The sequence below is a fragment of the Nesoenas mayeri genome, assembly GCF_963082525.1.
Source record: "Nesoenas mayeri genome assembly, chromosome: 7".
NCBI lineage: Eukaryota > Metazoa > Chordata > Aves > Columbiformes > Columbidae > Nesoenas > Nesoenas mayeri.
Genome location: NC_137551.1, coordinates 33,752,672 through 33,780,323, shown reverse-complemented (window position 1 = coordinate 33,780,323; position 27,652 = coordinate 33,752,672). Strand labels below are relative to the sequence as shown.

Sequence of the window (27,652 nt, the reverse complement as noted above, 5' to 3'; positions counted from 1 at the left end):
GAAGCTCAGGAGGAAAATCAGGGAGTGATGGGGAACACTAATTTAAATACCTCCTATTCTTCCTTGTGTTGGTTCTTATCTGGAAAAGGATTATTATTGTGCCTACTAGAGGGGCAACTGTAATATGGATCCAAAGATGTTTCCTGGGAGCCTGACTGGAATTGAAGGAGCAGAGGGAATTGCATCAGCTTTTAGCCAAGGGAACTGCTCATCCCACCTGAGACTTGTGAAATTAGTGTATCTCTGGGACAGAGTTTCCAAAAACTACCAGTCTTGGCCATAGCTTGTTGTTCTGCATGTGAGGACCCAGTGTTAATTGTTGATTCTGGACTCTCACAAAGTTATGTGATTTATTAATCTGAACTAACTACTGAACTATTTTTTCTTTTAACATTATTATTGTATTGTCACACCACAACTCCCAGGAGTTTGTTTTTCCCAGCTACTGGGCTCCTAAGAAATATCTAAGCAATGATTTGACAGGTTTTCCGATTTTGTTGTATTTTCTGTAGATAAAAAAGGTACAAATTCAAGTCTGGGCTTTAGTTTCAGATGAGGTTATCTTAGCAGAAGTGAACTGTTCCCAGATTTCTTGGCCACCTTATCAATATGATATGAAATGGAAGAGCATTCGCTTGCTTCTAATCTTTTCGCTAGAGTTACTAAATGTAGTTTTGTCTTCTTCTTGTAGTAATGAATGTTATAACAATTGAAGACTATAAGAGCACATATTGGCCAAAGTTGGACAGTGCCATAGATCAGCTTTTAACTCAGAGTCCTGGTGACTACATCCCTATCTCCTATGAACAAATATACAGGTAAGGAAATCTTTTAAGCACTACGGTACTTTTTATTTAAAGTTAAATGTTTGTGTTATCTTGCAGCCTATGCATATGGCTTATTTTGTATTTACGAGGAGGAAAGCGGGAATGTTATGCGAAGTACAATATTGTTTAAATGGTTGGAAGGAATAAATAAGAGGTGCATATATTGACACTCCATGTTAACAAGAAAAAATGGTAAAGAATTAAAATGCATAAGTGCTGAAAACATTAACATTAAAGTAAGCTCTGCCACAGTTGCTTTGTGTAGTATATTAAGAAATGTATTGAAGTCTCAATATCCCTTTTCTCAAAGCGGAAGAAGAGGCTAGCATGGTTGGCATTTTATTTACTGTTACAAAAGGCATCTTGTGTCTGATAGGAACCACCTTGGTGCAGTAGAGATGCAGAATAGAAACTGGTGCCAAGGTCCATCTGTATAAACTGTCGTTTGCATGTTTTTACATCAGGTAGATTTAGGCTGATGTCCCCCTGGCCCAGCCACTCCGCTGCATGTGCATTTAGAGGCTCTCTGAAGGACAGTCACAAAGTTCAGTCCTTTATATCTCCGTTCTTGTCTGGATAACATGTGGCTTGTGCCTGGCCTGGAGCTGCAGTTTACTTTGCTTTAAAAAGGATCAGGTCACGCACCAGAACTGCTCTGCAGACCAAGCCACTGCACGGTAGTGGGGATGGTAGGGGGAGATTTGCTTCAAAATCACACCAAACCGAAATGCCGAGTGCTTTAGAGACCTGGAAGTTTCTTAAGAGATTGACCAAAATGGAGATTTTTTGTTTTGTAGGTGACAGATATCCAGAGTGTTGGTAAATAGGATGGAAACTAGGTGGCTGCTGCTGCATTTACTGGCCAAGATGCCATTAAAACCGCTGCCCTTGCCAGCAGCACATCCAGTAGCGCTGCTGTCTTGGGTGTTGTTAGCATGGTGTTGCGCTCCATGAAACAGCGCTGGCAGCTCGGTCACCGATTGCTGTTTTTAGAGACTTTCAGCTCTGTCTCCTGCCCACTTGCTCTTATTCGCTTTGTCTCTCCAGTTTGAAACTCAGGATTAGGGAACCAGACCCAAGTACAGCAGGGGTTTAGTCTGCCCTCTTAACGCCACTGAAAAAGTCTGATAAACTTCCTCTTTCCTCTCCAAACTTTTGGAATTGCTGTTACCAGGACTCTAACATCAGCTTGTATACCAGTAATTGAGATGGTAAACTTGAATTGAGACACATTTTGCAGCTTTAGTGTAAGTAATCAAATTCCTTTTCCTCACTTGAAATCCCCAGTGTGCAAACAGCTGGCAGGAAGAGTTAAGCCAATGTCTCCCCACAGTCATCTCTGATAAAGAGTAGTGTGCAGAATTAATGCGTTAATACCTACAGAAGATCTGTACCTGGTTGTGGTTTTCAGATAACTGCAGCTTATCTTTGCCATCTTTTTGCTCCTCGAAAGGTTTAATAATAAAGGAATAATGGGGTTTTTGTTTCTGGTAGATAACCCTTATACATGAGGGTGACACTTGATGCAGTGTTGTAATGATGCACAGATGTCTGTTGCATGTATTTTACCAAAACAAAAGATTATCTATAGGTTAGTGTTACTGATAAAGCTAGCATGTCAGTTTAAGTATTCTTTTAAAAATTATGTCTCTAAATGTAATTACTCTGACACAGGATCAGAGGATGTTTTTTAAACTGTATATTATTTTAGTAGGTATCCCTTTACTTGACTTACAATCTAGACAACATAGGGAATAAAAACTGCTTTTTTCTTAAATTTAACGATGATGCTTGCTTGGACTATTGCAGAAAATCTGCAGCAGACTTGAGGTTTAAATCCTCTCTGCTTCACTAGACTGGTTCTTTAGCCTGAAAATGGGGTGTTTTTTTGAAGTGGTTCAAACAGCTACGTATCTTTTATAATTTTTTTTTTCACAGTGAAACAGCTGAAAATACAGTGATCTTTTTGATCGTCTCTGCGCTGACTAAAGGAATCAAGGTTTCCGTAGCGCAGACTCAAAATATATTATTAGATACCCAAACTACTGTATTTGACGTGATCAGTGCTAACTGTAGGTGTCTACCCCACAGCTAGGAGATCATTTCAAAGGTGTGTATGCAGGTATTTACTATGGATCAGTTACCTGTAAGGTTTCGAAGTGTTATTAGTGACTGTTTTCATCTTTGAGTCCAAAGCCTGCCTGTACATAGTCACTGCCTATCACAAGGGTTAAATATATCCACAAGAGAGATGTGAAGGGAAGTTTGAAACAAGGGAAATGTGAACAGTTGTACTTCTGGCACCCGTTACAGCTGCATCCCAGGCACAATGTGGTTAGATCCCTGTTCTTCAGGACAACTTAGATCTTCATCCCTCTCCATTAGTGCTCTACCTTCTAGTGTCCTACTTGGGTCTTACTTTTCCTGAGGTGTTTGGTTATGCTGAAGGACTAACAAGCTGCCCACTTCTTTTTGGGTAACAGCAGGGCAGGGATGATTCAGAGAATCAGCCCACAATCAGGAACTGAAAACAGGATCTGAAAAAGGGGAAGGAACTTCTAAATAGAAGTGTTCAAATAAGATGTAAACACACTCTGCATGTATATCCCAAGATTGATGTTTGGCTACAGAATGCGTTGCAGAAATATTGCATGTAATACTAAGCAGATGTGCACTTTAAAATTCAGTTCAGTTACGTCATTGCAAGTGAAGTCATTGCAAACCTGTAGAAGTGGGTATGCACTAGTTACTTATGAAGCAAACACAGATATGACTGTTTGCCATTGTTACCTGTCTGGCTGGTTTGTAAGAGATCACAAAAATCCATCTGGCTTTTCTTGTCGGTGTTTCTTTCTTTGATCCAAATTAAATCGATATTTTTGATGCTACTTCATCATACCAAAATGTCTTTTGGTAGTTCAAAAATAGGATCTGCTATTGGTAGACTTCATGAGAAAGAAGCAGGATGACTTTGACTATTATTATTTAAATAATACCAAACTACAGATGCTCAATTATTTTTAAACTATAATAGTAGGAAAGGTGTGCAGTACCTTTTGGTTTTTAAGAAATAAGGTGGTTTGCCTAATGAGCAGACTTTGCATAGGGATGAACGCTGTATTTTTGGGGCTTCTGAAGTTGTCAAAGGGAATAAATAGAAACTTGACTTGTAAAACCTTCCTGCAGAAGACTTAGGGGGTGGCAGTTGTTGGATGAGAGCTCTGTCTTTGCCCCAGAAGGCTTGGACTTAGTGCCCAACCTCTCACTTGCATTAGAAAATTCCAACAGCCCTTAGTGTGTAGTTGATTTTATTCCATCTTTGCAGTTGTTTGTCATTGTACATCTTTGGCAGATAGTTTTCAAAATGCTGACTTCCGAGAATGAAAACATTCAGGAGAATTAAAAGCTGCTTGGTATAGATAATGTTGGTGTTAGTCCTGATAATGATGATGACTACCTTAATGTACCTACTTGCTGAAAGTAAAATATGTATTTGTTTTGCAGCTGTGGAAACTATGTTTTCAATACCTAGCCTTATTTTGCAGATATGTTGTATTGCAGTATGAGAGCAATAAAATGTTCTTAAAAAACAAAGGTAACACTGAAGACCGGAGTTAATACATCCAAGCCATGGAATGTAGAATTCAAGTTTTGTTGCTCTTTCTCTGCATCTTTGTTCATTTTGAAAATGCAGGGTTTTCTTAGAATTTAAGTAACAGGGGCTGGAGTAACACTCTTAGGTCTGTAATTTTTAATTTTAGAACTTTTGCTGTGTGGTTTTGCTTTGTTTTGTTCTAAATGCCAGCACAGTTTTGGTGCAACTTCTATGACTGCTTGTCACTGTTGCCCTTCTTTTAAAAAGGGTTTTGCTCTAGAATGCACATCTAGTGATTAAGCCTGCTTATTTTAATGGGGACTTCATTCACATAGGAGGGACAAAAGCCAGAATTAGGAGCGTGCTGTTGTCGGAATTATCCTGCACTGTTAACTCATTGTGAGTTCAAGTGAGGTCAGGAAGGGGAAGTGGGAATGGGATGGACATGCTGGGGGCTCCAGGGGAGACTTAAGAGTTTGCTGGAGTTCATTCCAAGCTTAGGGCTGTATTTAAAAGTTCAACAGTTGTTCAATTAACTCTGTTTTCCTCTAAACTGAGACTTGAATAAAATATTTTGAAGTCTGTTACCCTTCATTGCAAACTGTTGTGAGTTCATTGTTTGTTCCTATATTTGTTTCTGCAGTTGTGTGTATAAGTGTGTATGCCAGCAGCATTCGGAACAGATGTATAGTGACCTAATAAAAAAGATAACTAACCACTTAGAGAGAGTCTCAAAGGAGCTGCAGGTAAGAAGCTGCACAATCTAATTCTGTCTTTCCTGGGTTCTGTGATAATATCAGAGCAGCATGTAGATGGCCCATGGAGGGGGTTGCAATTAAGCCTGATTTACACCTGCTTACTAAATTGTGGACTGCTTCCTTCGCTAACTGGCTGTCAGAATCCTGACTGCTGGATCTGATTGCACGGCACTGACTGGCCTTGGAGATCTGAACCACCTGGAGAGCAGTGGCTGAACTTGAGTGTATACTATAGAATCCTACAGTATAATCTAGGATGTAAATGCTGCAATCAAACGTGATCTGAGCGCATGACATGGATGTCTGCCATTGCCGTGTTAATCTATATAAACTGTTGATGGTCCTTGTTTATCACAAGCAGCACAAAAGGGAAAATCTAAAGCAAAAAGTTGAAGTGAATTAAAAATCAATTGTGAAGTATAAATCGGGAATGATTGCCTATCAAAGTTTTGTGCTACAGTTTATTCTGCATTTTTCTTGCCTATCTCTAGATGTCAGTGGTTTACAGCAGTCCTAAAACAGTTTGTATATCCCTGTCCTTCTCTGCTGCTTATTTGTGCATCCATGTTTATTTCTTGTGTGTTCCCTGTCGAAAATTCCTTTTAGGCTAGAATCTCCAGACATGTCTTTGAAATTGTCATTGCCGTAGCAGCAACACTGTTTTTATTTCCCTACAGCTTTTGTCACTTCCATAACTGATGTTTGAGTTCTGTACTGACTTGCACTGCATCAAGTAGAGATGGCAAATATGTAGGAACCCTAAACTACAGCAGCTCCTTCAGTGCTTCTGACAATTGATAACTCATTTCTGTCAGTCAAAAGCAACCTTACTACTTTTAATTGCATCAGGTACTTCTGGCTAAACGTGCGTTCCCATCAAAATATGTATTGCTGTGATTGCTCTGATGTCCTTCTTGTTTCAATCTTTGTTCTTGCTTTCCTTGTAAAGAAAAATAACCACCCTGCTTTTAATGGGCACAATCTTTGGGGCATTCTTTGACTATAAAATATCTCGGTCATCTTGAGCTATGTTCTTTGCTTCATTTCTCTTTGGCAGTTTCTTTATTCCTTGTGGAATGACAGGCTCACTGTTCTGTAACAATTAGAGTAGATGGGTGTAGTATTTAGAGTAAAACCTTCCCTGGTTCTGCTGAGCTGGTGCAGCCTGTGCGTTTTTCTTCTGCTGTAAGAACTGCGAATCGCTGCAGCTCTACAGGTTTGGCCAGTTCCTCTGATACATCCCACGGTAATGTACTGCATTACTGTGCTTTGAGTTTGGGAATAACTCCGAATTCTCTGTTCTGTGGTAGCCCTTGATTGTTTCCTCTAAAGTTCCCAAACTGACCGAGGCAGCTGCTTTTGAAGTTTGCTTTAATGCATCTGTGCATTAAATCCTTCTGCCTAAAACCAAGGCTGCCTTCTCAACAGCAGCTGTTGAAAGAATAATTGAGACAACTATTTAATGCAATCTTTGTCTTGCAAAAGTTTTCTTACGTATGTTAGACACACCTTGTGGCAGGAGGCGAGAGGAGTATAATATAACGTGATACCATCTTTGAGTGTATTGCGTGAGTTTTGTCTGACGTGAACATGACTTTGGCTTTGGATGGTAAATCCATCTTTTTATGCTGCTTGAAATAAAACCTATCTGCCTTAGAAAATTGTCCTGTCAAGAAACTGTTTTAGCTGTGGGTTGTGAAATGTACTGTTAAGAAATTATTTTACTACAATGTATTTTATTATCCTGATACTTCTTTGATCTTAATGCATTTAGGTGACATTCAGTCACTTTGGTTTTAGTTGAAAATGCAGTGCCAGATCTTTACCTGAGCAACAACAACAAACTACTTTCTAAATGTTAGGTGCTTGGAACTTTCTTGTTCACGCAAGTAAACTATAGATATGTGTATATACATATATATATAAAATGAATCCTTTTAATGGACAATATTTGGTGTTTTGCTTTCTCTGGCATAAACTCATTCCACCTACCAACAATATTTAATCTAATTGCAGAGTTCTGTTCAATTGGCAAGGTGTAACTTGCTGCAAGATAAGTTTGTTCTTTTTTTATATGCAGAGATGCAAATGTAGCCCAATATAAGCAGGAATGTTGGTTTGTGTGAGAAAGCGGATGATCATGAAAACTGAAATGGCAGGTAAATGCTGTGTCTTATTGTGGATGAGCCAAGCAACTTCTTTCCATAGAAGTGCAGCACTTCTATGGCAAGTGGGCAGCAGAATATCTGCATGTAACCAACATGCCAGAGCAAGCTGTTTCCTACAAGAACCTCTCATCAACAGCAAAAGCAACAAAACTGTCAGATAACAAATAGTACAAATGGCAACATCTTGGGGGACTGGTCAGACTCGCTCTTGCGAACTCCTTACTGCAGTTTATCTTCTTTCTGCAAGGTCTTCACTGCAGAAATTGCCTATATTATTATTATTTTCCCCCTGTGTAGTCCTTGGCTAGCCTCAGCTGATAACTTGGGTGCTGCTGCAGCCCCGTGGGTGCACGGGGTCAGTCACGCTCCCTGCTCATCCCATGCCTGACTTCACAGAATCACAGAATCGACTGGGCTGGAAAAGACCTCAGAGATCATTGAGTCCAACCCTTGGTCCAACTCCAGTCCGTTTATTAGATCATGGCACTAAGTGCCATGTCCAATCTGAGTTTAAAAACCTCCAGGGACGGCGAGTCCAGCACCTCCCTGGGCAGCCATTCCAATGCCTGACCACTCTCTCTGTAAAGAATTTCTTCCTAATATCCAGCCTAAATTTCCCCTGGCAGAGTTGAAGCCCATGGCCCCTTGTCCTATTGCTGACTGCCTGGGAGAAGAGACCAGTCCCCACCTGGCTATAACTTCCCTTCAGGTAGTTCTAGAGAGTGCTGAGCTCACCTCTAAGCCTCCTCTTCTCCAGACTGAACAAGCCCAGCTCCCTCAGCCTCTCCCCATAGGTCTTATGTTCAAGTCCCTTCCCCAGTCTTGCTGCTCTTCTCTGGACTCGCTCCAGCACTTCAATGTCTTTCCTGAACTGAGGGGCCCAGAACTAAACACAATACTCCAGGTGTGGCCTGGACTTCTGCTCTTCCAGGCTGCCAGGTGTTTGTCACCACGTGCACTCCTGAAGATCTGCTTCACAGGTGTTCACCAAAAATAAATAATTTCCAGTGATGGCAGAGGCGTTATTGAAGTGTGAGTGGGGTGATGTATTCTCTGCATGTTGGACGTTGGGTGAAGAGCATTGAACGTTGCCCGCTGAGTAGTACTGCATTGAGATGAGATGCATTTCTTGTTGCCAGACCATCAGCTCTTTGATACCGGCTTCCTATAGCCCAGAACATTTCTAGCTCCTCCTTACTATGTATAAGTAACTGATCCTCTCTTCAGGCTGTTTCAGTTATGGAAAGACTCTGAGCAAGGGTTGCCTTCCTTTCTTGCAATCGATGTCTGACCAGTTTCTCTGCACCAGTAAGACTGGATTTTGCCATGTGGAGCTTCCAGTAATTGAGAATTAAAGTTCCCTAATTCTTGAGTTGATCAGAATTTTGTTTTTTGTGTGCTTAACCAAAAAAATAATGAGTGGCCGCAGAAAATGCAAATGACCAAGTTTCCTGTTGTCTTGAGGTCTGTGAAGCCTGTTGTATACAGATGATTTTTCCCAGGTGCTTTATTTGGAAACGTTTTAATGGTAATGGACATAGCCCAGTATGTTGTGGTTTAAGATAATGAGAGCTGGTTTTGTGGGTAAGCGCTGAGTCATCCAGATGTAGGAGGTGGGGTGGATACACAGCATATGCTTTCAACTTAAATACAACTCTTTTTAAAGTGAATAAAACTATGTTTGCATTAGGCACTAGCGTTTCTGAGTTACCTTATTCTTGTGCACTCTGAGAGTCATTTAAAATCGACTACTCTGCCCATTACGTATCTCTTCAAAAAGGCCTTGGAAAGTCCTTTAAGCGCTGGCAATCAAAGTGCACTGAGGCATTGAGCTGGCCCATGTCAGAAGTAGATTTTTTGTGCAGGTGCAATGAAATATTTTCATTTTTGCTATAATAATCACAATAATTCCTTTAGGAAATGACTGAGAGCTGAAGAACAGTTGTCATTTTATACCCTCTTTTTATTTAGAGAAAAAAAGGGGTCTATTGTTGTTTGTTCGTGTGTTTGTTGCTGTGGGATTTTTTTCGCCTTGACCAGAAACAGTTTAATTCACTAGCTGTGTGTAATTTTTGTGTTCACCGAAGTTAATAAGTGAGAATGAGTCTTTCTCTGAGAAAATAAACGCTGGTTTGCTTACATCATTTCTATTTTAAATCAAACAGAAGCGGTAGAGCTAAACCACCAGAATTTCTTGCTCAAATTCCACCTGTCTAAAAGCACTGGATTAAATTTGGAGCCAGTTGCTGATAGCGTATGTAGGCTCTTCAACGCTTCAGGAGGTTTGGGCTCCTTCTTCTCTATTATATCTTGAGATATGTATGCATGTGTGTAATTTATTTTGTTTATCAGGAACAATATATTTTTTTATAATGAACATGACCGAACTGAGCAGTGACTGGTGTGGGTAGATAATTTGCATGGTGGTTGTTTGGCCCCCAGGACCCACAGATTTAGGGTCTTGCCAGAAAGCTTTGCTGCCTCTTATTAATCCTTACAATTTCTCAGCATTCTGTCTCATCAGCTCTTCAACCAGTTGGTGCAGTGTGTGAAAATATCTTCTCACCTATTGTTTCTTTGGAAGAATATGCATTAGAGTCAGGTGTAAAAGCCATTCTGCTATTTTGAGGGCTTCCAAATCCCTGGAACTGAGTGCCTTGTCTCACGTCACTGTCGGTTGCCATCTGTTGTTAAAAATCTGTCAGCAATATCTGTGGACAACCTGTTCCTTCCTTCCCTTTTTGCCTTTCTCGTTTTTACCTTCTGCTTGTCCCCTGTGATGATACGGAGTTTTGCCATGCAGTGGTGAGGAGCTTGTCATTGCCTGCCACAGCTCTTTCTGAAACATCAATCTGATAAATACAGATCCAAACTTCAGATTAGTTTCTGAACTTCCTTGTTTGTCTTTTAGAAACAGCGTAACTTCCCGTATTTCCGCTAATGGCAGGAGGAAAAGCATGAAGTTTAAGTGGCTTTGTCATCTTTGCCTTGTGAGATTTGTGTATAGTCACAAGTGGTATAAATATACATCCAAGTAGTGCTTTGAGGGACTGGGGAATCCGAACTTCTGACTGTGGACAGAGTTATGGGCTGGGTACCGCCTCATAACAGTTCTTCGTATTTATACTTTAAGGTAATTTTACCACTGATTGTTTTATGGATATATTTTGCTTTCCTCCCAAGGTACACTGATGATTGTATTACCTTTATATAGTGATATATTGTAATTGAACAGTTATGCCAGTCTGTGAAGTAGAACTTTTGACATCATCATCTACGTCTGTTTTTGTGCAAACTTAGTAAATCAGGTTGCTAATGAAGTTATGATTAGAATTCAGTAATGTACTTACGGGAGGCCAGGTTATTATAGTCCATTTACATGAAGAAGCCCATTCTTATTACACTGTGTGGGCATTGTTCAACTTTCCAGCCAAATGAGGAATAGCGAGCGGTCTTCACAACTCCTGTCTCATCTCTTGTAGCATAGAAATAGCACTCAAATTAGCTCTTGTTAATTTGAAATGAGTTGATTCCCTGAAATAATTTCCATAGCTGCAGTACTTACTTGAACGCTCATGTAGAAAACAGATCTGCCTCCTCTGGGTTCTACCTGTAGAAAAGATCAGAAATATAGGTGGAAAATGAAAATTGAGAACTTGCATTTTCCTAACTTTTCTTACTAAATACATTAAATCACTAGGGTTAAAGTCCATTTGGGTTTGCTGCACAATCTGGTAATACTGACAGGCTGTTTCTTAAAGGGGAGACTCAGAGTGGCCTTTTATCTGGTCCGTAATATTTAAAAGGAAGAAAACCAAGCATCCTTCAGTTCTGCTGGAGGAAGGTTGCTTTATTGTGTGTGAAACAAGCCTCTAATGCTGTGTGAATCACACTGAATTGAATCAGATCAAATGAATGGTCAGTGTTAGAACTTGTATGGCAGAAACCAGAAGTATTAGAAGTGTGTGCATCTGCATGCATGGACATCGAAAAGATGGTTCGTGAGCTGAGGTGCAGGTGAGGGTCACCATATGGCCAGAATTGCCATTAAAGATGACATTATCATGAGCAAGCTAACCTGAGAAAAGCACCCTTGCATGCAACTTTTTGAAAAAGCTTGTGTTCCTGCAATCATTTTTAGTTCCTTGCCACACTCTGCTGAGTGCTGCAGACCCCGATGTAATTACAGAAAGATATAAGTAAATATGGCACAAATGAGTATGTATTTACTAGATGGAAAGGTTCTAAATATATCTTACTATTAAACATAATTTTGGTGGTCCTTAGATACAACATCTTTTTTGTTTTACAAACTCAAAAAATGGAAATGGAAGCATGGCCTACATCGACCCTGCTCTAAGACAGCTATATGAGAGTATGTTATGATGCTGTGCAGCTTTGAACAGTTTTGAGTGCAGGCTTGACTAAGAAGACACAGCCAGTCTTGGTAGGAATTGTGCTTTTGCTTGATGTCTGTTTTTTATAAAAGGTTTTAATAGTACCCTTGTCTAGTGAGGTAGATCTGGGCATCACATAAATTGTCTGCAAGGCAAAGTAAACAAATTAGATTTTCTCGAGAAAGAACAAAAACTGGTTTAAAAGTTTCAGACCACTTACGTGAATAACAGGTTAATTTGTGTGGTCGGAGCCTTTCTCCCTTTTTGCTCTGCAGGCGTGGGAGAGATGCCGCAGCATCTGTGCTGGTGTTTTGGCAGCGAGCGTGTTCCCAGGAAAATGAAACTGCCCATTCAACATAGGAATGTAAGCTTTCCTGAATATATCGCTCATTGTGCCAGATGACTATTCATAAACAGATCAAGTTTGTGTTCCTCAAGCAAAGAACTGTTGTCACTGTTTCTTCTGAGCCATTTCTGAGTTGTCTTGAGCCAGCAGCATCTTCTGGTTTCATTCTTATGTTCAGTCAAAGAATAATATTCAAACTGAAAAAACCCCACATCTTAATGTATACAGTTTCTTGTCCACAAGCTTATTGAAATGCCTAGCTATTAGATTTCAAATAAGGGTAATTTAGCATACTGGGTTTCTAATTGCTTGTTTTGTTTGAAGATGTTTGTCTTACACGTCACCCTTTCTCAAACGTGTTTCTTGTTACTTCTCATTTCTCTTGGTGCTGAGATGTCCCCTATGGTGCGCAAGGAGATTAAATGATGTTCTTAACGTCAGCTTTTAACAGCAGCCATCGTATTTTATGCTAAGAAGTAGTTGGTTCAAAACCAATCTGAAGATGTTAAGCAGTTGCATCACTATTTGAGAAACCTGACCAAACGTTCAGTGCTCCTGTGGACAGATGCTCTACCAGTTGCTACTGGAAAACTGTTCTTCACCCTGTGAGTGGTAGATGACAGCACATGTAGGACAGGATTTAAGTTCTCTCCCCATATAAGGTGTCTTAAAAACCAAAAATAACCCAAACCCACAAAAAGCCCACAAACTGGATTGACAGTTCTGTAGGATTCAGGATGGGGAGTGAAGGAATGAAGGATTCTCTTCTTTTCTGGAAAATGTTAAGCTAACAGTATATTTTTCTTTCTTTGAATAGCTTCTGTAATAAATCACTTGGGTAAGATAGGAGTGGTTTTTAAAGACTTAGTATTTTCTAGGAGGGGTTGTAGAAAGTGTTATGCTTAATTCTGCCCTTCCCCCATAATTAAAGTAGCTGAATATGTGGGTTATCTTTTCTGCACTAAGAGAAAAATGTCAGCCCGAGCAGTTTCTTTCATTTTCTGTGTAATAGCTATAGCTGAATAAATATAAATTTTAAATGCAAGTTTTACTCTAATTATGGCCATTTAATAGAAAAATCTTAGCAACATCTATTTATTCAGGAATTTGATGGCATGCACTGCTCTTTACTTTATAATGTCCATGTAGTTTATATAAAGCAAGTCCCACTGCAGTTATTGTCTTATTAATGTGAATGTAGAGACGTGGAGAAAGTTCCAATGCTCAAGCAAGTAAGTGATTTCGATGTGGCAGTTTTAAGCAGCCGTACGGTAACACCCTCATGAAGAGAAAACACATGGTTCTTTTCCCCACACAGATGACAATATTTCACAGATGAGCTGTGAAAACAGTAGTATTGATTTCTTGTTGGCTTGGGTTATTTGTTGGTTTACAAGTCAGTAATTGAGGAGAGGTTGATTGTCAGAGTTTTGGAGGTTTATGTGTCATTGCCTGGAGTCTGTACATGGGATTAAGTCCTGTACTGTCTGGACAACTTTTGTCTCTTTTTAAAATTATTTAATTTTATTTAAAAGAATTGCAAGCTGTCAGTGAGAAAAGAGCAGTGCCCTGTGTCAGGAGAGGGTCTTATTTGGTCTGATATGCTTTTTGAAGCACAATTTTCCTTTTTTCTTTAATCTCAGAAGCTATATGCCAAGTCTTTACAAATCAGAGAGTATAACCATATTTAAAGTTGAGGTTAAAAGGGAGCAAAGCAGGAATACATGCTGCTTAGAAATGCAGATTCCATTGCGTGTTGTTTGCAACAAATTATGTATGTAACTCTATATGAAAGGGAGTTCTTAGAGTTGATAGCCACTTTAATACGTTGCTGGCATTTTGAACTAAAATTTGTTTGGCCACCCCTGAGAACTTAATCTGCAATAAGATTAAAAACTTATAATCAGAATGATGAATAACCATATATAACCTTTGGCAACAGCATATGAATAGAGTAACACTCTTTATTCCTTTGCCAGTTTCACTTTCCTTTCCGTCTGCTCTGTGCTGGTGTTTGCTGTGAAAATTACTCATGTGTTCATTAAGCATATTAAGGAGGGAGGCAAAATAAGCTAGTTTAAAGGAAAAAAAACCCCACACTTCTATAAATTCAGAATACTTAGTACATCGAAAAGTCAACATAAATTCTAACAGTTCTCTTAGGGCCCCTGGTGAATGTCCGTACAAAGGCTGAAAAATCTGCTTCATTAAGATATGAGTTCTAAGTTCCAGTAAAGTGGTCGAGGTGCAGCTGGGCTTGAGCTTTTCTCATCCCATAGATGCTTGGCTTTAGGAAAACCTTTGAGCTTGTTTTCTTGCAAGGTCCCAGTTGCTGCCACATTCTCCATCCTCTTCTAACTTGATGCTGTCAGAGAGGAGAATGGTACAAGGGAAGAGAAGTTTTGCTTTTTGATTAACAAGCAACACTTTGGGCGTGTATAAGAATGTATATGTGTGTGAACAGTAGAAACTTGAACAGTTACCCCCTGAAAAGACCTTAGTATGAAAGCAGGAGTTTGGCCAGAGGGCGGGTTGGGATGGAGAGGGGAAGAGCGGAGCAACACGCTACCCTGGCTCCATTTCCATCCCTGGCTGTGTAAGTGCACTCTTGAGTGCTTTAATGCAGCTCCCCTGCATCCTTCCAAATAGATATTTATAAAATAAACTCTGGTAGAGCTTCCCATTTTTCTGATTTTGTTCTCAATGTAACTTAGCTTGCTGCAGGACAAATCTTTTTAGCTTTCTTATTTCTTTCGTTGGGAAAGCTAGGGTTGTATGTATACAGAAAACAGTGCGGTCACTGTGGGCTCTACAAAGCCTATCGAAAAGTTGGCACATTGGGGTTTTGTGGAGCAAAGTTTTGCTTGGGGCTGCAGGGTAATGTCGTGGGTTGGAGGACTGCAGGGATGTTTGTGGGGCTGGAAACCAGCTGGGGAGCTCTATCTGAAGACATCGCTCTGCAGTCCCTCTAGCTCAAAACCCCGATATTTGCCTTGCCTTAGGTGACCCAGCAAAAACTTCAAAACGTTTTCTAGGAAGGACGGAGCTCCCTGCAGCTGGAGGATGTGCCACTTGCCAGCTCTGATGCAAAGCAGCGGCTTAATGTCACATTGTGTCTTGGAGTAAAAGCCTGGGGGGACTGGAGCAGACACCGCAGTGCTTGCTGAAATTTGGGTATAGATCCTAGGTGTGATGGGTAGTTCTCTCAAAATGAAGGTCTGGTCTTTAATAAGTGTTTTTATTTGCATGTGCTACATGCTAATTTGTGACGTGCATTCTGTATTTCTTATCGAATGGACCTTCTGCTGGGCACTGACATGTAGTCCTTGGCAAAAACCAGCTACTGAAGAAAACTGGTTTTGCTAGAGGGAGTTATGGCAGAAACTCTGGAATGATTTGTGGCTTGCTTTGTATGGATTTAGTGCATCAAATGCTTTGTAGTTTTTTGAGTTTGCTATGAAAGCATAGCCCATGCTCTTCCAGATCTGTCTCTTGTTCAAATTACAACCTGACTTTTATGTTTTTTTGCAGGCCAGCCCTCCAGATCTCTATATTGAAAGATTTAACATAGCTCTTGGACAGTATATGGGAGCATTGCAGAGCATTGTGCCTCTTTTCATATATATGGTAAGTTTTAGAAAATTCTTTTCCAATAAAGTGTGACAGTACACAAGATCCTGACTGAAAGTGAAAAGTATAAAATGCAGCTGTAATGACTTTTACTTTGTAGAAATTATGAATCATGCTTGGTTTTGCTACCTGTGTAATAGTGCTGATCATGTTGTATTTTGAGAGGAAGGGGGAGCTGTGCTTTTAAATGTAAACTTTTGCAGTTGGTTTCTGTCCTAATATTTCTTTCCTGGGAACGGGGGCGAATGGTTTCTGTTTTGATTGGAAAAAAGCCATCCTAAACAATTAGGTCATTATGTATGAACAGGGATAGTTTATTGACTTGTTATATGTTGGCTTCGTAGTTACAAAGAGAGAATATAATAGACTCATACAATCATTTTCGTTGGAAAAGACCTTTAAGATCATGGAGTCCAACAATTAACCCAGCACTGCCAAGTCCACCTCTAAACCATGTCCCTAAGAACCTCATCTATGGGTCTTTTAAATCCCTCCAGGGTTGGTGACTCGACAACCTCCCTGGGCAGCCTGTTCCAATGCCTGACAACCCTTTAGGTCAAGAACTTGTTCTCAAAATCCAACCTAAACCTCCCCAGCTGCAACTTGAGGCCGTTGCTTCTTGTTACGTTACGTGGGAGAAAAGACCAATACCCACAGTGTTGCTTTTAAATTGCACAGAGTGGAACAAGACATAAAGAAATGTCTCTTGGAAATGTCTCTGTCAGTTGATAAGGCAATTTATACTGTTGACTGGATGCAGACAAACTTAGGTTCATAGCATCTAAAGGTTTTTCGTACGACTGGAACATGTCAGTGTCCATTGGTGACCAAAAAGGCATTGCCTTGGGCTTAGTCCTGTATGTTCTGCTATCAACAGCAGCACTTATATTCTTTTTCCTCCCATGTACCAAACCGTTTTCTTGTTTGTGAATCGTGGGAATACAGGAAAGGTGAGAGGGCTGACTTCCCAATTGAGGGAGTTTTCTTTTTCCCCCTTTTGCTAGAGCACTAGTGGTTTTCTTTTTCACATGGTGATGGATTTTTTTCAGCCTCATGCCATGGACTTTTCAAGAAGGCATGGAGGCCCAAAGCACTTTTATCCCTCCAGAATTCTGTGGGTTTATGCTCCTTCAGAAGTTCCAGGATATAACTGCAGGTGGAGCAAATTAGGAGTCAGCTAGTCACACAGTGAGTCTAATCATTCCTAAGAGTGATTCCTAATTTGCTTTGCAAATCTAGGTGAGGTTATTCTGGATGCTTACAGACTGTACATGTCACAGTATGCAACACACGTGAATGAATAAAAAAATCATATTTCTACTTCAAGAAAAATGAAAATAATCATTTAGATGATATACTTTTTTGTAATAGGTTCTCAATTGCTAGTGATACTTGGAGATGTGGCTACATCTTATGGCATGAAATGAGCCCAACGTTTGTGAGTTGTGTGGTTTTAGGGTAGTTAAGATTATTTTTTTTTCATTGCCTCTAAAATATTGCTATTCTTACTGGCTGGTGTTGTACTTCATTGCTTATAAGCTAGAGGGCATTTTGTGTGTATTTGTATACACAAATATATGTGAGTATAGATATGTGAATGAGATAGTCACTCATATACAGTTTTTTCTCTTTCAAGTATTTATTGTTCTCTGCATAGTAATGTTAACTCAATTATGTCTTTTAACATTTGCCAGATTGCTTTATGATATGGTGGTTTGTAGAAGAAGTGCTTATATCATTTCTGAGTTTCTCAGGTATCTATCTGCCTATGTTTTACCTGTCAGGGGACCCTCAGGTGGCTTGACAAACTTTTCAAGAAATGCTGGTACAGACTCAGTAGCGAGATCTTATACAGAAAATTGTACTGTTTTTCCACTAACAAGAATGGGGAAGGTAACAGCTCTTCTGCTGTCTCCTTTCTGCAGTGCAGATTGGAAATGAAGTATTAATACTTCTGTTAGATGATTTTTCATTGTGTATTTAGATTCATGCAAGTGTGGAATCTTTTTGGAAAGTCACTTTCAAGTGAGCAAGTGTGAAGAGTATTCTACAGTTGTTCTAAGTACTGCGTTGTAACTCTTCTGTTTGAAACAGCTGGGGTTTTTGTTGCTTTTCTAGTTATGAAACTTAAGGTATAGACATTCCAATGCTTAACAAAAGGAAGAATCACGGTTTGCACATTGTTGGCAGCTGCTTTCAATGTAAGAAGGTCTCGAGGCTGGGAAAGGAACAGAGTGAGTTATTTCCTTAGCTAGGTGCATCTCCTCTGTCATCTCCCAAGAACCAGGTTTGGTTCAGGTCAGTGGACTTGAGCTGAGATGCTCTGGTCACCACCATGCTTTGCACTGGTGTGTGCTCAGGAGCTGGAGGTGGAAATGGTTTGGGACGTTAGGTCTGAAAGACACTAGTATGGTGCTTAACGCTTCCTAGAGGACGCGTGTCTTCAGTTGCTGTGAATTCACCATTGACCAAAAATACTGCAAATGAAGTGAATCCATTTCTTACAAGGCAAGTTGTCTGCAGAGTCTTTCCCTCGATCTCTGTTCAAATCTCAGGTGGGGGTGAAAGAACTAAGTAATAGCCCTTGGCAAAACCTCTACAGGTAGGATTGCTTCAGGGAGGGAACTAAATTTACTAAATTTAAAAAACCCCACCTTTCTAAGGTGGTTGTCTATTGCTGCCACAAACCTCAACTTCAATAGGGGCGAGTATTCAGCCCTCAGATTGCCTTTGTTCCAACAGGGTCAGTTTTCATTAGAGGTAAATAACTGCTGCTGAATGCTTGCCTTGGAAATTTAAGTTGTTTCTGCATAGGCAGTTTATTATGGTATGTGTATGGTTTTGGTAGTGACCAAGAGAATGAGTTTCATTAAAAAAAAAGATTGCTTTAATAGTGTTGTGAGGGTTTGTGCCAATTGTGTTAAATGTGTTAGCAAACAGGAGAGCAACTTGATTTAAAAAACATTTTTCCCTTAAGATATCCCTTCTTCTAGTAAATCTCTCAGATAAGTGTTCCAGTTTGTTATTTTTGATTATGTTGATTTTCTGTTACTGTCTCTGTTTAACTCTTTTACACAAGTCATCCATATGAATTCAGTTGTTCCACTTCTGTGTTAGTGTTGTAATGACAGGAGATTTATCTTGAAACAGCATTTAAAACCCCCCTATGAATAAAATACAGGCAAGAAATCTTACTATTAATTGCAGGCTGGGAACTGATGAATAACACCAAATAGTACATTAGGTGTAGAGTTCCTCAAGGAACTCATTAATAGAATTTCCTTTGAGGGCTGCAGAGGTGAATTTATTATTAACGCTGACTGGATAAAGATAAATGGATCCTAAAAAATTTAATGTCGTTTAGTTTTGTATGGATTTTTATATATCACTTGTTTCCAGAGTTGATTAATTCTGAGTAGCTGTTCTCTGAGACTGTCGATGAACCACAGGAATGGATAGCTATACTGGTGATAGATTATTGTAACATACCTATTTTAATGGCTTAATCACTTTTAGATATTAGTAAAAATGTTATCTTTTATTATATACAGCCCTATTTTGGTGTTCGAGTGTTTATAAAGTTCTAAAGTAAAGTGTGTTTTCTAAAATTTCCCAACCTGGATTGATATGGACATATATCTGTAGATATAGGATAAAATTCATTATACATATCTGTGTGTAAGTTGCCTTTATGTAATTGGGTTTGTTACCAGTGGCACCACATGCATTCTTGATTTTCAATACAAGTTTCATGGCTGTACAGGAATGTTTTATGTCGTATAAATGCAGTTACTGAGCTCAAATATTCTACAGATTTTGAACTATTTTCGTTCAGGGAAAAAGTAACTTTACTGTATTTGCTGTTACGAGCAACAAAATTGAAAACTTCTGTCTTATTTTCCAGAATAAATTTTACATAGAAACCAAGCTTAACAGAGACTTAAAAGATGACCTTATAAAGCTGTTTACGGAACATGTTGCAGAAAAGCACATTTACAACCTAATGCGTAAGTAAACCTCTTGAGTTTTTCTTGTAATGGGAGCCTGGAAAACTGCAGGGCTTTCATATATTGCAGAAATCTACAGCGAGTAGGGAGAAAATAGCAAATGGTTATTGAACATAAATACATATTCCTTTTTAAGGCATTCACATGAAGAAATGTGACCCATGTCAACCTGTTTTTTCAAAAATACGATTTTATATGAAGTCACAGTTCTCTTGAGTATCTGAGGGAACGAATATGTATTTTCCCTTGTCACCTGTGATTATGGCAAAACAAATGTTTCATTTTCCTGTTGCATATGCTATTACTCTTTGACTTCTTTATCAAAATACTGACAGGTATCATTAAGAATGTGGTGTGGTCAAAGAATTGTGATGCTGCTGGGGTTATTGTCACGATGTACTCGAGCACTCCCTGCTAGCCAGTGAACTGCATAATGCTACAGGAGTTTCTCCGTTAAGGTAACAGGTTAATGCAAATGGAACATACTTTGAGTGACCCCATTAAGTGCTCCTGTGAGTAACTCCTGTGGTGAACCGCTGAGTTTGCTGCCACCGCCAGCAGTGTTTGCATGAGCAGAGGGACCTGGCGCTGGGCTGGTGAGCTCCCCGAGGGGGCAATTAGCCAAGGCAGAGATAAGCAGAGTTCAGTTTGGAAGAGTTTGTGTAGTAGTGAGCGGCTGACCACAGTGCTGGGAGAACTGCAGGTGCTTTGTGCAACTGGTGAGTTGAGCGTTGAGCCCGGTGCACTCCTTTGTGTAACCCAGACTTGCTGTGGTGTCTGTGTCCATCTAGAACAGCTCCTCCGCTCCTCTGCTCTCTGAAGCAGTTGCTGTCTGTGTGATAAATGGAGACCAGATGATGGATGATTAGAGTATATTTCTCCTTTTGTCCTGACGTGGGTAGTGATGCCCAGGCTATGAAGATGACAAGGGGTCTGGAGCACCTTTCTTATGAGGAGAGACTGAGAGCTGGGTCTGTTCAGCCTGGAGAAGAGAAGCCAAGAGGGGATCTTATCGACGTTTGTAAATACCTCAGGGTGGGTGTCAAGAGGATGGACCAGACTCTTTTCAGTGGTGCCCAACGACAGGATGAGGGGCAACGGGCACAGACTGAAGCACAGGAGCTTCCATCTGAACGTGAGGAGAAACTTCTTCCGTGTGAGGTGCCAGAGCCTGGCCCAGGCTGCCCAGAGAGGCTGTGGAGTCTCCTTCTCTGGAGACATTCAAACCTGCCTGGACATGATCCTGTGTGATCTGCTCTGGTGACCCTGCGTGAGCAAGTGGGTTGGACTGGGTGATCTCCAGAGGTCCCTTCAACCCCAACCAGTCTCAGATTCTCTCTCCAGCGAAGGGCTGGGGCCAAGGAGCTTTGCTGTGCTTTTTAGGGTCACTGTGAGTTGGCGTCTGGGAGAAGGGTGGGTGAACAAGGTGACTACCCTGAGCTCGGGGAGCCTGGTACCCTAGAATGAGGGGAGGTCACCAGCTCTGATGCCATCTTGTCCTTGCCCTTTGGAAAAGCCTCCTTGAGAAGAGCTTTTAGCCACGTAGCAGATCAGATCACCTTGGAAATAGCAGGACAATGAGGAATCCTCACCCATGGACTTAATGTTTTATTTTGTGCCAAAGAGGTTTAACGGTCTCATGAAATCTGGTAAGATGATTGCTGCAACAGGATCATGGAAAATTCAGCTGATATTGCCTTAGAAGGAAATACATTAAATTTTAAGCGTATGCATTTTTCAGGCAATTAAAGCATTAACGTGATGATTTTTTTTTTCTTTCAAATGACAAAGCAAAAGTAACACTGGTCAGATTTTTATAACATAACTTATGAGAGATGTTGCTATGTAATTAGTTATCTCTGGATGATAATATGAGAATCTAATAGAAATGGCAGATGAACCATTGAAAGGAAAAGACCTGCGATGATGGGCCATCTCCCCAGCTCTGTGTTAGTTGCTAAAGTAAAAATAGAAGAAAACATTGGAAAATAAAATTAAAATAAAGGCTGTCACCCACTGTGTTGCTGTATATAAGTAAGGTAATATATATGGACATGTATAAACTCCTAACTGTGATCTCACTTGGTTAAATCTTGTATAATAGGATCTTTAAATTGAGTTAAAGTTTGCCTAAATAAAATTCTAAACTTGCTAATGGATTCCTAGGAAATATTTGAAGACACAAAGCATATGCTATAGTCTTGCAGTTTTAGTGTTTATTCTCAGCTGTTCTTCTAGCTTGCTGGAATTCAGACCATAATAGCTAAGACCATTATGTTCATTTTTAGAAGCGTAAGGGCCCTATGAAAGTAAGATATAAGTCAGTGTCTGTTAATTACTTTACTTGCCGGTGTCATTGGCAGAATTTGGTGCTATTTCCTGATACTTGATACAGATTTGCTTCAACAGAGATGTGGTTTTTTTATTATGAGGGCTGGAAAAAGAAGGTTTTGAGTGGGTATGCGTAGGCAATTAAAGTCAGTGAAATTGTCGTCTGTATAGAGAAATGGAATCCTGGGGCTGTTTTTTAAAGAGATGCTGCAGCTGCCACTTCAGTGAGTAGCAGCATGGCTTCACTCTGTTTTAAAAAGAAACAACAAAATCGGTATAATCAGTTTGTGATCTAGACTGGGAGGACAAGGACAGCATCTCTTGCTCTTGAAGTTTGTTGCTATGTTTTTCATATGGAGGGTTTTTTGTTTGTAGTATCTTATCATTCCATTAGAGCCTGGAAGCTGGTGTTTCTGTTTGAAGTTGTGTTCAGGAAGGGCTGTAAGTACATTTCAGGTTCATCTGATTTCAGAAAAAGGTCCTGCTCCACTTCAAAAGATGGGGAGAAAAGAAAGGCAGGAGAGCGGTGCAGCACAGATCTCGTCTTAGTGTTTGATCTGGCTCAAAGTCCTGCTGGTTGTGTGTGCCCTGGTCCCTGTGCTGCGTGCTCCAAGGCACAAAGATGCACAATTAACTCCCGGTACAATGGTCTCTTTGGTGGGAGCACTTACCTCAGCACTTAGTTGCAGAAAATAGAGTGATTAAGGTGTGGATTCATTATTTACAGAAGAAATATCTCTCAAGTGAACTTGACTTGGACAGAATTTGCTTGCACTAAGTCCTTTTTTTTTTTTTTTTTTGATAGAGAATTTTTGTTGTTGGTTGGTTTGTTTTTTAGTTAAAAAAAAAGGCAACTCCCTCTAGAGCACTTCTGAGCACTTACAATTTTTAATGTATTTGCTTGATAATACACAGATCCATGAACACGATTGTGTTTGTGAAACACTTGTACGCTCACACATATATATCCAGTCAATGCTCTTCAAATTAAAGTGGATATATTTGACCTAAGTGAATATAACCTGATTATTTTCCTTACAAAGCCAGAGCTGGCTGTTGCTGATAACACTGCTGTATTAAATGGCTCATGAGAAGTTGCGATGTGCACAACTACTTAACTGAATGTAATAAGCAAAGATGTAGCATTTTATTTGCAAGAAGCTTCAGAAATGGTGGGGGGAAGATGCAGATAATATCCCTTGTCCCTAGGGAAGGGGGGAATGTTGTCTATGTTCCTGCTGTAGTTCTGCACGATGTGACTTGTTTGTTTTGTTTATGCAGCCACTGACTGTTGGGGCAGGTTAGACCTGGGTTTCCTGGGCTGTAATCTCAGTTTGTCATCTCCCTGTGTGTTCTTCAGTCTAGAAGAATCGCAGTTATTGCAAAATGTATCTGTCTTCAGTGATGAAAACGTGTAACAGCTCCTGAAACTACTTCTAGTACTTCCAATAGGTAAAATTCGATGGCAGGCAAGTAGCTGCTATTCTTTTTTTGAATTATTATTGGCAGTTTAGTGCCCAAAACAAGCTCACTTTTAAAGGCAACAGAAGAGAAAAGCTATTAACAGCATGCTGGAATGGATGTTTGCGTGTTCCCATCTTTGATCTACTCTGTCAGGAATAGATCATAGGAACAGGTCCTTTTAATCCAGAGAAAAAGGAAACCTCTTGGACCATGGTGAAAATGCAATTGAATAAATAGGGCCTAGGACTTCACAGCTCTTAAAATTGTTATCAGGATCCAAAGTGATAATATGGGTTGTGAATGAGGCAATTCCCTGAAATTTGCTGTTTCAGAACTAGAACGTGGGCTTGAAAACATGTGAAATTTAGGCAAAATTATTGTTGAGGATTAAAGCACTAGATCTCGACCATTGGCTGTTTTAGGTTTTTGTTCATGATATATATCCAGATACTTACAGAATTAGCTGCTGAAGCATGAGGATACGGAGCAGTTCCCTGTATGTAGATTCTAATAGCACGTAGGTAATTATAGAATGTAGTTCTTCATGTCAGTGCTTGTGTGAGTTCAGAACTAAAATCCAGTGTAAAAACCTATCGTGTGTGTTCACCAAAAGTAGCAACTTTTCTCATGGTTTTCCAAGAAAAAATTCCTTGTAAAAAGACCGGAGGAGGGGGAGGAATCGTAACCTATTTTATTATATTTACAGTTTCTAATTAGTTACTGGGAAAAACTTCTCTCTGAAGATTTTTGCATAGGGCAGCTTCATTTCTTCCCAGTTATGTCACTTGGATTCAGCTGAAGAAATCTTGCTGCTCCATTTTCTTAATTTTTAGGCTTTTATTGCAGGCATATTATAGCTTATTAGAAGGGCTATTTACATTGGAAAAGCTTTTCCTTTATAAAGATGGCAGGAAAGCTGTTTCCATTGCGTTGGTGCTTTCTGAGAAGTACCAGAAAAGTTGCCTGGAAAGTTGGCCAAGGTTGCTGACAACTTCTAACGATGAAGTTGTGCAGTTGTCCTTTTTGCTTGCAGCAGGTACAATTTTAATACAAAATTACAGAGAATCAACCAAATTATAACCATTAGAGGTTTCCTTGCAGAGGTTTGCCTGGTGTTTGTGCAGGAGAGGCTGTGTTTCCATGTCTAGCTCTAGTTTGTGCACAGCCCAAAGAGAGGAGCACTGTGATTGATGCCAGGTTCACAGCTACAACAGAGAACACGGGCTTTATTTTGACGTGTTGGGGTTTTTACTTTACTCCCCACACCTCACCCTTTGGCAGAGGTGGTCAATCCAATCCATCTTCTTCTTGTCTTTTTTCCCTGCTGTAGTTGGCATTTCTTTATTTTTCCCCCCTCTGTTTTGACATCTGTCTGAAATAATCTATGTATTAGAAGCAAGCTGTCATTGCCTTGACCCACAAACTGCAGAGAAAATCCCCTGAAAAGGGAGGAAAACACTTGTTATTTTTCACCTTTTTTTTTATTCTGTCCTTTTAGATTTACATTCAATAAATTGTTTTAATTTGTGCTTCTCGTTTCCATGTCAGATCTAATGATTATACTTCCTAAGGAAATAGCAGTTAGATCCATAAATAAAATTGTTCTTGAGTGGCTGTGCTGAGTTGGTTCAAAAGTCAGTGTAGCCCAGTGTCCTGGTCTTGGAAAAAATGTGTATATCGTCAGTATAGTTTTGGTGCAGCAGAAGTTCAATGGCCACGGTTTTATATGTTTTAAGGTATGTGCCCTGTTGCAAGCGCTGAAGGATTCCTTGCATGGTTTAGGCTACATCTACATTAATAAGTGGTGGTGTTTAAAAAGGGAGCAGATCTAGAGAATATGGAACACCTATGTGTTGGTGTCAAGGACTCAGTGTTCACCTTTATGTGCATTTTGGAGAGTTTTATTTCACACTTGCTAATGTCTGGTCCTGTGGACAGAAAGGCCGTTAGTAGTTCAAGCATATCTGGTTTAATCTTGCCCAAAAGGAATTAAGTTAATATGGTCCCAGGCAGCTCTGTCATAGGAACCAAGGAGCAGTAAGTGGGGATGATCAGTGAATTTGCTTCAAAAGCACATTTCTAATCTGAACTAAAGCATGAATATAGAATCTACCCGTAAGCGTTTGAAATGACTGTTCTTTTTTTTGAGACACAGAGTGACTACAGTGCTGGCAGAAGCAATATGGTAAAAAAATAAGTCCCATTTGATTGCTGAGGCGCTTTATTTCTGTAATATATTGGATGTGACTCAGCCCCTGGACACGGCTTTGCTTACTGATCTTTGCACATTGTAAGGAAAAATGTATGAGAAGAAAATGCACAACCTTGCTCTGCCACCTTCATAAAGATATGTTTCTTGCTTAAAATTTAAGGATGATAAAGAAAAATAAGATGTTTGATTTATTGAAAAAAAAAAAAAAAGTAAGATTATTTGCCTGCAGAGTGACTTGTTCTCTGGGTTTTAATCAATCTGTGTTTAGATTATAAGATTCCTTTCTGAGAGTCTTCAAAATGAAGCAAGATAGTGTCGCACAAAGACAAAATACCAATCTATTCCAGCATATTTGTACAAGACTAAAATGGGATGATTTCTGTTAGAATTCCTCTACAACAAACTATTTTATTCTTCCTGGTGATAAAGCTGTTGAAATACCAACTTTTTTGGGGGGGCAAGAGGGTTCTATAGCATAGAGGGTCCTTTTAGACGTGTAAGGAAATGATGTGTTTATTATTAAGTTATTCACTGAAAGTATGTTTAAAAGATTGTTGTGCATTTAGGAGATTTTGAATCTGTTCAGTGTTTAGTTTCTGGCTTATTCTACATAGGCAAATAGTTTAATCCCATTACCTCCACTTCAAATTCCCGTTCAACCTTAAAGCAATGTTTTCCTTCCTTCTTGTCTTCATTCCAAATATCAGTAGTCACAAAAAATCAGCTACACTGTGTTCTGCATCTTTTCCGACCTGTGGGGATTTGGCAGAGTTAAGTAATTGTATTGTAGCCATATTGGAAACTGTGGTGTTACCAAGTATATTACAATACACTTGTATTCTTTAAAGAACGCTTAATCTACACACAAATATTGTTACTGAACTGCACTTTTAATTAAAAGAACTATGTTATTTTAAACAGTTGTAGCTGTTTTTCTTGTTTCATGTTAAGTTGCAGCACCTCAAAGTAAGGCAGGTTTTTAATAGGAAAATATAGTCTCAGGTAATGACTGTAACGTTTAATCTGGATCCTTGGTAGAGAAACAGGAACAATGTTCCCATTTCAACGAGCCTTCATAAAATTGTAAACATGAAAATATCACCTTATTTTTCCAGTTATAGAAGTCCAAAAGTTCGTATTTCTATGTTTATAGCTTTGTTTTTCATATTTATTCAGGTTACAACACAGAATATTTTCCGTGTGATTAAGACTTGGATATTTTTACTCCACAGCATTTTTATTAGATACTTCATAAAGCTTTTGGGCTATGTAATGAATATTTTAAAAGTAATCTATGGCTTTATTAAAGGCCTAGTGGCAAACGCTTAGTAATAAATATGACTTCTGTGGGTTTTTTCTAATGTAAGTTTTAACTCAGGACAAACTTTTGAAGAATTTAAGTTGCTAAAAATTTATTTTTAGTTCTGTTTAAAGGAAAATAAAGCAGAATAATGAGGAGTTTGATGTAACTGCAAATGGGAAGGTTGGTTTTCATGCAAAAGGCTTTTGAAGTTTTAGATCAATAGTTAACGCGTCCAAATTGTACCTGGGTTAAAGTAATGAGAAGGTAATATGTGATCAAGATTTATTGGCCAGTTTAATAATAGAATAGGCAGTAGGTTAATACAACAACAAATGCACCAACACAGACAGGAACGAAAAGCAGAAACCAAACCAACAACCAAAACCCAACAATGACAAAAACCCCAAAGCAAAAACCAAACCAACTATAACAAAGACACCAAAAACAACAACAAAACAACCCCCCAAAACAACCAACCTCCCCCAGAACCTCAAAGCAACAGCTCACATACAGTTGTATAAGGGCTCCAGTTCTGTGCAAATATCAAAGTGGTTGTTCTGCAAAATAATGTAAATATTGCATACGTATTGGAGTTAAGTACAAGAGAGCACAGT

General features: G+C 39.5%; 1 protein-coding gene across 1 annotated transcript in view; it reads left to right on the top strand.

The window, feature by feature from the left end:
* Positions 1 to 27,652, top strand: part of CACUL1 (CDK2 associated cullin domain 1) — a 44,731-nt gene that overhangs the window by 5,906 nt on the left and 11,173 nt on the right. The window contains exons 2-5 of the mRNA XM_080347526.1: positions 692 to 818; positions 5,066 to 5,168; positions 15,623 to 15,718; positions 19,626 to 19,728. Coding sequence (XP_080203652.1) covers positions 692 to 818; positions 5,066 to 5,168; positions 15,623 to 15,718; positions 19,626 to 19,728 — 429 coding nt within the window. The remainder of the gene's footprint in view (positions 1 to 691; positions 819 to 5,065; positions 5,169 to 15,622; positions 15,719 to 19,625; positions 19,729 to 27,652) is intronic.